Source organism: Coregonus clupeaformis, chromosome 8, assembly GCF_020615455.1.
Source record: "Coregonus clupeaformis isolate EN_2021a chromosome 8, ASM2061545v1, whole genome shotgun sequence".
Classification (NCBI taxonomy): domain Eukaryota; kingdom Metazoa; phylum Chordata; class Actinopteri; order Salmoniformes; family Salmonidae; genus Coregonus; species Coregonus clupeaformis.
The window spans coordinates 30,284,231-30,294,026 of record NC_059199.1 but is presented as its reverse complement, the minus strand read 5'-3'; the positions used below and the strand labels follow the sequence as shown (position 1 = coordinate 30,294,026).

General features: G+C 42.2%; 1 protein-coding gene across 1 annotated transcript; it reads right to left on the bottom strand.

The window, feature by feature from the left end:
• Positions 1-424: 424 nt before the first annotated feature.
• On the bottom strand, positions 425-8,898 carry LOC121571555 (guanine nucleotide-binding protein G(I)/G(S)/G(T) subunit beta-3-like). The gene is made up of 8 exons (XM_041883081.2): positions 8,675-8,898; positions 4,887-4,991; positions 4,296-4,441; positions 3,816-3,879; positions 3,349-3,505; positions 2,835-3,103; positions 2,029-2,245; positions 425-1,550 (listed from the first exon to the last, which is right to left on the bottom strand). Exons 2-8 carry the CDS (start codon positions 4,941-4,943, stop codon positions 1,444-1,446), a joined length of 1,017 nt encoding a protein of 338 aa, XP_041739015.1. The 5' UTR covers positions 4,944-4,991; positions 8,675-8,898; the 3' UTR covers positions 425-1,443.
• Positions 8,899-9,796: the final 898 nt, after the last annotated feature.

Below are 9,796 nucleotides of genomic sequence, written 5' to 3'. Positions count from 1 at the left end.
TGTCTTTTATACAGGTAACGAGTTCAAACAGGTGCAGCTAATACAGGTAATGAGTGGAGAACAGGAGGGCTTCTTAAAGAAAACTAACAGGTCTGTGAGAACCGGAATTCTTACTGGTTGGTAGGTGATCAAATACTTATGTCATGCAATAAAATGCAAATTAATTACTTAAAAATCATACAATGTGATTTTCTGGATTTTTGTTTTAGATTCTGTGTCTCACAGTTGAAGTGTACCTATGATAAAAATGACAGACCTCTACATACTTTGTAAGTAGGAAAACCTGCAAAATCGGTAGTGTATCAAAGACCACTGTAACTAAAACATTTAATAATGTCCTCCAGAAAGAGGTTTGTATATGAAATACAACTGTATACATTAGCCTGGCCAAACTTTTTTCTAAATGGTTGACTGTCAAAGCACAAATACACAGACATGATGTTAATGCAGAGTTATATGTTTATTAGAAAGGTTTTTCAACAAACATAGCATTTTTATAGAAAATGCAGTTGGGGAGGGAATATATTCGTATCTGATATGTAACTCCTCAATAACCTTTTCCCTGAAGTAGGATTCAGGAGTGCTGGACACTCAAAGTAGAGAGATAGACAAACTCGGATGTATGTGATTGAACGTGATTGAACTTGGTTTCATTTAGTTTTACATCATATATTTGCCTGGTGATAGGTGACGGCAGCCATTTTGGGGCAAAGTCAGAGGGTGCTGCTGGTTAGCATGTATCATTGTAGGCCCAAAATGGCAATAGCCAAATCTTGTGGCACACATACATTGGATGTGTGTGACCAAACGACACTGTACTCTGCACTCTAATAAATGACATAAATGTAAATAAATGTACATATCACCTTTCAGCTAATAAATGTGGGCTTTATACATCAAAGATCTCAAAACAATTCAAATAGATCTGTAATACTAAATCTTTATTTATGTTCATTATATTTCTGTATTTATTTCACGTTTTTATTGTCAGAAATCTATATGTGTAATTGTCACTCTCACCTTAGATACAAGTAGAGCATATTTTCTTCATTAATTCATTTATTATTTCAAATAATCCTATTTTTTGGTGTTTGTCATTGTCTCAATGTTGATAGTCTCAACAATAACTTTCAAACTCTCGTGTGTACGTGTAGTGGGGGTGCATCTTGTTCTGTTGTCAATGCCATTTATACAGTATGTTCTATGAAGTCCCATTCACCACCTCTCACATTGCATACATATATGACAAGGAGGGAGAGAGAGAAGGGAAGAAATTATGTGAACTGGTACAACAAACATCCTCCGCCTGATATCTCCCCAATCCCAAAATGAGCATCCTTATTTCTCAGGATTTCCCTTCTCCTCTCCTCCTCTAGCTCCATCCATCCCCCCTCTCCCTGTCTCCCCCTCTCTCTTTCCCAATGTCGCCTCTGGAGGATCAGCTCAGTTCCAGATCTTTAGGAAGCTATCCCAGGATCCTGTGCAGACACCCAATCCATCGTCTGGCACCCCAATGCAGCTCACTCTGTTGTCATGGCCAGACAGAACACCTGAGGAGAGAGAGAGAGAGAGAGAGAGAGAGAGAGAGAGAGAGAGAGAGAGAGAGAGATGAGAGAAGAAGAAGAAGAAGATAGTCATCCACACTGATGCAAATGATGCAGTTCTAGTTTCTATTCCCTTTTTACCCATGTTTCTTTGATTGACTGCCTCTCATCCAGACTTCTTTGACTATATGTTTTCTCCCTTTTATTGCCTCTGTTTAAACCACCCACTTATTTACATTGACATTTTAGTCATTTAGCAGATGCTCCTATCCAGAGCGACTTACAGGAGCAATTAGGGTTACGTGCCTTGCTCAAGGGCACATTGGCAGATTTTTCACTCATGCCATCTATCTCCTATTCTGCCTCCCTCTCTTTACATTGACTGTTCTCTCTTTGTTTGTCTCTGTCTCTACCCACTCCTTTTCACCCATCCCCTCAGTCCTCTCCCCTCTCTCTCACACATTTCTCTCACACTTTTACTCACCGACTTTCTCGGCCTTCAGAGAATCCCAGATGTTGCAGTTAAAGTTGTCGTAGCCAGCGAAGATGAGGCGTCCTGAGCTGGAGAGGGAGACTGACGTGACGCCAGCATTCAATGCAGCGTCCTGGTAGCCATTGACCTCCTGGTCAGCACGAAGGTCGTACATCTTGAGGGTGCAGTCATCGGAACCTGTGATAACTGCAGTGCCACTAGGGTAGAACTGGCGTATGAAGAAAAGAGGAGAAGGCCATTTCAGTATGTTTTGTTTTGTTTATTGAGCTTGAAGGTTAGTTTGCCCGGTGAGTTGACTGAGTTAGCAGAGTACAGATTTGGTGTTGTGAAGCTAAATTATGTTTAGATTTTGGATCGCACTCTGCTCCTGCTTGGCTTATATTGAAGTCAGGGGGTAGTCTCAACCGGAGATTGAACCCAGAATCTTGTGACTGCAACCCAACACCTTGACAAGGTCGCTAGTTGTTGGGTTAAGGTCACTACAATATATATAGATAATTCAGAGTCATTCTGACCAGGAAAAACTCTGGGCTGTGTCTTATATTCCACCTCTTTAAGGAATACCTGGGATAGGATAAAGGAATCCTTCTACCCCCCCCCCCCCAATTGTAAAGTGGTTATCCCACTGGCTATAGGGTGAACGCACCAATTTGTGAGTCGCTCTGGCTAAGAGCGTCTGCTAAATGACGTTAATGTGCCCTTGAGCAAGGCACTTAACCCTAATTGCTCCTGTAAGTCGCTCTGGATAAGAGCGTCTGCTAAATGACTAAAATGTAATGTAAATGTTATGTGCTCACCGCAATGGCGTTAATGTCACTTGTGTGGCCGATGAAGGTCTGCTTGCAGCCACCATCTCTTATGTCCCACAGCTTGGCGGTGGAGTCACAGGCCCCTGAGATGAAAGTGTTCTGGTCTGGAGACACGGCCAGGCACATACAGTCACCCACGTGGCTCTTGTAGATCACCTTCTGCTTTCCAGTCTCCAGATCCCACAGGCAACAAGTGGTGTCACCGGATGCAGTGAGGAGCTCAGTGTCGCTCAGGAAGCGGCTATGAGAAAGGTAGCCTGAGATGGAAGGAGAAAGATAGAGATGTTATCGTTTGTTCTTCTTATTTCCTACATATTTGTAGCTCATCCAATTTATGAACACGATTGTAATGAATTCTCTTGTAGTTGGTCACAGAGTTGACCATAACCCAGTTGGTCACGAGTTGACCATAACCCAGTTGGTCACGGAGTTGACCGTAACCCAGTTGGTATCGGAGTTGATGATAACTTGGGTGAAGCAGACAGTGTACTATGAAACCTACCTTCATGTGCATCCAGCTCCCTGAGGGTCTTTGGGCTGGCAGCCTTGATGTTGACGACGGTGCACATGTTATCCAGGCCTCCGCTGGCCACCAGATTGCCAGAAGGGGCCATGGAGCAACTCATTACCCAGGAGGACTTGAGGGGGATGGCATAAACCTGGAGGGCAGGGACAAGAATGCTTAACCACTCACTTTCTAGTTCGCTTTGTCTCAAGGTTAGAAGACTTAAGATACCAAACTAGCTGACTTTTATCATATAAATACATTCCTAGAGTGTGTAGTGTGTAGTCAAAGTCAAGACAATCTGAAAGAAAAGTGGTTACTGCTTCTACACATCGGTGGTTGAAGGAGGGATTTACTCCATGCATTTGCAAACCAAGTGGAAAACTCTCCATATAAATCCTATGCATTATTATGAAAACAGTTAGAGATGTGAAGATGATGACTGATTAGTGATCCCTCCTTACCTTATTGCCAGTGTAGGTGTCCCAAATAAGAAGCTTGCCATCCTGTGAGGCACTCACCATGTGCCTGTTGGAGAGAAAAATAAAGTTAAACAAGTGGTCAGTCAGTGTATCAAATTCTGTGTGAACAGGGTTTAGGCACGAGGTCCAGTATGAATCTGGCTTAATACTTTGACAATGCAACATTTGAAACAATGAAGGCCTTTCAAAAGCCTTTTCATTGAACCCCATAACACCTGCATGTCATTGTGGACACATTACACAATGGGACTTTTCGATGTCAGAGTCCATTTGGTTTGAGTGGCGCATCAGACAACCCCTTGTATCAACCTTCTCTATCTTACTCAAGGTAGACCTTCTCTATGTTGTTCATTAGTCCCTATATCACACTGGCTAGTGGTAGTGACGGGGTGTCTATGGTGAGCTGGGCTGTCCCTGACACTATTCCCATTCTCAGCTATCTGGACAAGAACGCCTTCTCACCTGTTATCAGCGGACCAGTGCAAGCCGTAGATTTTGGCCAAGTGGCCCTTCAGCGTCTTTCTGTTCTTCAGCTGGACACGGGGTGCAGCCGCCACACCAGATGCTACAGCGGCCATGGTGGTGTCATTGACCGCCTTGCGGGCTGCCTAGTGGTGGGAAGGGGATTTACAGGTAGGAGAGGAATAAGTTAAGTGAAGAGTCAAATATTTGTAGAAAAATAAGCATAAATTGTTTGGAATGTTCTCCATACTTCTGTTGTATTTTCATTTTTCAGGAACCAGACACTGCTTACAATGTCTTAGTATAACTTTAGCTCAATGTCAGTTTTGGTATGTGGAGGAAACGAAATGTATGCTATACGTTACCAACTCTGTAGGTACTGTACATTAATGATTGTGCATTATTGGTGCTATGATTCCTAGTTATTTATCCGATGATGAGATCTTTTTTGACTGGGGGTGATATTGAATATCACCCCCAGTCAAAAAATATCTCATCATCGGATAAATAACTAGGAATCATAGCACCAATAATGCACAATCATTAATGTACAGTACCTACAGATTGCCATGCTGTGATAGCAAGACTCACTTCAATCTGTGCCTTGAGACCATCAGCCTCCTTTTTCAACGTGTCCATTTCACCCATGGCAACGGTTGATAGGGGCTGTTACCGCTGGAGAAAAAAACTAGCAGACTAGAAGAAAGGGAGAAAGAGAAAATGAAATAATGTTTTCTGTTTAGAACTTATTTGATTGCATACATATTTATACAGATCAAGGCTTGGCAAAAATGCTGTCCTCATTGTAAAATGTATATAATGTAGAACTCAATAATATAATGAAGACCTTAAATAGAACTAAGAATTCATGTTCTCAAATATGTGCAGTAGATACAGTGGGGAGAACAAGTATTTGATACACTGCCGATTTTGCAGGTTTTCCTACTTACAAAGCATGTAGAGGTCTGTAATTTTAATCATAGGTACACTTCAACTGTGAGAGACGGAATCTAAAACAAAAATCCAGAAAATCACATTGTATGATTTTTAAGTAATACATTTGCATTTTATTGCATGACATAAGTATTTGATCACCTACCTACCAGTAAGAATTCCGTCTCTCACAGACCTGTTAGTTTTTCTTTAAGAAGCCCTCCTGTTCTCCACTCATTACCTGTATTAACTGCACCTGTTTGAACTCGTTACCTGTATAAAAGACACCTGTCCACACACTCAATCAAACAGACTCCAACCTCTCCACAATGGCCAAGACCAGAGAGCTGTGTAAGGACATCAGGGATAAAATTGTAGACCTGCACAAGGCTGGGATGGGCTACAGGACAATAGGCAAGCAGCTTGGTGAGAAGGCAACAACTGTTGGCGCAATTATTAGAAAATGGAAGAAGTTCAAGATGAAAGTCAATCACCCTCGGTCTGGGGCTCCATGCAAGATCTCACCTCGTGGGGCATCAATGATCATGAGGAAAGTGAGGGATCAGCCCAGAACTACACGGCAGGACCTGGTCAATGACCTGAAGAGAGCTGGGACCACAGTCTCAAAGAAAACCATTAGTAACACACTACGCCGTCATGGATTAAAATCCTGCAGCGCACGCAAGGTCCCCCTGCTCAAGCCAGCGCATGTCCAGGCCCGTCTGAAGTTTGCCAATGACCATCTGGATGATCCAGAGGAGGAATGGGAGAAGGTCATTCTTTGGGGATTCTTTTCTGCAAAGGGGACAGGACGACTGCACCGTATTGCGGGGAGGATGGATGGGGCCATGTATTGCGAGATCTTGGCCAACAACCTCCTTCCCTCAGTAAGAGCATTGAAGATGGGTCGTGGCTGGGTCTTCCAGCATGACAACGACCCGAAACACACAGCCAGGGCAACTAAGGAGTGGCTCCGTAAGAAGCATCTCAAGGTCCTGGAGTGGCCTAGCCAGTCTCCAGACCTGAACCCAATAGAAAATCTTTGGAGGGAGCTGAAAGTCCGTATTGCCCAGCGACAGCCCCGAAACCTGAAGGATCTGGAGAAGGTCTGTATGCAGTGTGTGCAAACCTGGTCAAGACCTACAGGAAACTTATGATCTCTGTAATTGCAAACAAAGGTTTCTGTACCAAATATTAAGTTCTGCTTTTCTGATGTATCAAATACTTATGTCATGCAATAAAATGCAAATTAATTACTTAAAAATCATACAATGTGATTTTCTGGATTTTTGTTTTAGATTCCGTCTCTCACAGTTGAAGTGTACCTATGATAAAAAGTACAGACCTCTACATGCTTTGTAAGTAGGAAAACCTGCAAAATTGGCAGTGTATCAAATACTTGTTCTCCCCACTGTATATACAGTGGCCACCTGTTTGAGGAGAACATAACTGGACTCATTGCTCCAGTAACCCCCCCAGGGCCCCTGTCTCCCTAAACGAAACCACTCAGGTGCTTCGTCATCTAGTCTGGTGCAAGAGCCTAGATTGGCCTTCTTGAGTATGGTATGAGGTATAATCCCACATCCTCTGTGCTAGAAGTCTAATATGCAGAAGTAGTGACATATCCAAGCTCTACCTTCACCTATCTGAAGAATAAGGCAAATTACTGGCCATTTTATCTGTAACATAGACAGCCATTTTGTTTTTTTATAGTTCATTATGGAAGTGTTGTCTGTCTTTCGAGAGTACTTGCCATTTTTACTTAGATTGCCTCATTTATCACAACTTTACAACTTTACTTTTTTACTTTTATTTTCCTATTCATTACTTAAATTCTTATTCTTTTGTGTTAGAATTAAAACAAGTTTAAGACACAATTGACCATTAACCTTATTTTCTCACCCCTCACTCTGACTTTCAATGCCTTTTAAGAGAGAATATTTCATGACCAAGAGGTAATTACTTTATGACCCTAATACTCTTTAATTGGATGCTGACGTTTTCATAATTGGAGGCCAATTACCAACACACACCACTTTCTAAACCGTTTAAAGGTTAACAACAAATCTCGAAAAAAAACTAATCCAACTACTACAGCACACATCCCTGCAAATACAGTATTAACAAAGGGTATTACTTTCACAGAAACAATTGTTCACGCGTTGAACAAAGCATAGGCTACTCTGTTCAGTAGGTTGTTTGACCCATGATGAGAGCCAGGGAGACAGAGGGCGAGGAGGGGTGGGCACAACTTACTGAGCACAAACTGGTTGAATCAACGTTGTTTCCATGTCATTTCAACGACAAAAAATCAATGCGATGACGTTGAATCAACATGGAAAAAGTCATCAATGTAAAGGAATTTCTGATTTTCTTTACTTTTTTTCACCCAATTTTTAACCTAAATCCAATGACACTGTTCTAGTTGATTTCATGTTGAATTCACATTAGTTGACAACTCAATCAAATGTAAATCAAAACTAGACGAAATTACGTCTGTGCCCAGTGGGAAGAGAGCTTTAAAGCCCCAGCAGAGGATCTTAAGGTAGGCTTTTCCAGTCAAATCTCCTGTCATCCGATTACTGACTGTCCTTTACCACTGGATCAGAAAGGGGGAGCGAGAGAGGGGAGAAGAGAGAAAGAGTGGTGTTTGTCTAGATAGAAGTACTCTAGACGTGCACCATTATATTAGCACGTCTGCAGAATTAAAGAAGACTTCAATGCATAAAATCAATATCTGTAAGACATTGCCACCTGCAAAAATGTGATATAAAGTTATGCACATGTTCTGAAGTTTGCTGCTTTCACTCGTGATTTTTTTATGTTGTTCCTCTTTTACTGGATCTCTAGAATCAATCAGGGAGGTTTTGCAACCTTCATGATAATGCTGATAATGCCGTTGCTGTTGTTACCCAATAAATTAAACGGATTCTGAGAAGAAAAGCACTCAATGACGTCACTGTCATTACCTACTGGTGACCGCCATAAAAAACCTATTCTCTCTGCCTCTCTCTCTCTCTTTCACCCATCCTACCAGTTCTCTCTCTCTCTCTCTCTCTCTCTCTCTCCTCTCTCTCTTTCTCACTTGCAAAGACAGCAGTCAACAAGTTTTCCTTGGACTACGGCACACTTGTTGCATGCATGCCATTAGAATTCATTATCAGATGGAAATGAGCACCGCTGAGAACTCCATTTACTACTTCTTGTCATTGACCAACCCTTGAGTCGTTTATTTCGCTCATAATCAATCCATTGGCCCGTACTGCAAATCAGATGAAGTTCCAATCTTTCAACTGTGAAATCTTATCATGGATGAGAATACAGAGATAGTGTCCATGATGATATGGGTCCATGTTCGTAATCATCAGAGGAGTCAATGTAGTTCCGTGTAGTTCCACGTATGTGCCCAGAAGAATTTGCTACCAAAGTGGCCCAAAATCACTCACCTTTCCACACAAAATGTGGTCCTTCTTCTTTTTCTTTGGCTTTTCTGCCTCAGTAGTCCTTTGGAGCAGCTTTTTATGTCCCACAATCCTCAAGTCAGCCCTCCTATCCTTCTCTTTCTCTCTTTCCTCTTACGCTTTCACCCACAGACTGGTTGCAGGCAACCTGTGAAAACTCTCTCTTTCTCTCTCCTGTCCTCCTGTGGGGAACAGATGAGGATTGGAGGGGATGAAGGAGATCAGGGATGAAGGGATAAGTCCGAAGATAGAAATAGAGAGAGGGAAGGAGAGAGAGAGGAGGAGAGAGAGAGAGCATAGAGCATGGCAAGAGGAGGTAGGTAAACCGATTGGAGTAGAAAACCAGGTTATGAGGTCAAAAGACAAGAGCAGGTAAAGAGAGAAGGAAGAATGAAGGGAGAGAGGGACAGGTGGAGGTGTAAATGTGAGAATAAGATTAAATAGAGAGATACTGAGGGGTTTGAGATACAATCCAGTAGAGAGATGCAAGAGTGGCACTGACGGTGAGAACGTATAATTTGTTACATAATATCAATGGCTACTACATAAAGCTGGTAGAGAAACACATTTCATGTCTTCCTCATTCAGTTCCTCATGATTCAACAGTATAATAGTGTTAATGTCTGCGAGGAGAGGGTATTTGATTTTGCTGACTTGCAGTGGCTCAGAAAAATCTGCATGGTAGGCCTACTTTACACATCACTAATGAGTGGTGTTTGGATTCTTCTCCAGTTTATCAATGGCAGCCTTCATTTCTGGTCATCTTATGCAGCAGTCAGAGATGACCAGACATCAGAGTATTATTGTCTGACTGTATTGGTGGGGCGGTTGAATTTTGTCGGGTTTCTGAGAGATTGGCAGGGCTTGAGGTTGATGGGGGTTGAATTCAGTTATCAGAGCTAATGAGTTGAGCCCAGTTAATCAGGATCCAATTGGATATCCGGGGAATCTGAAATCTCGTTAAGGAATTAGAGCAGTCCAACCAGAACGTGCGTCAGAAGTGACACAGAAAAGACAAGCAGAAAATTGATCAAGAAATCGAGGGATCGATTGAGGGTTAAAATAGAGATTTGGATGTGAACATGCCAGTGGATTTGCAGAATGCAT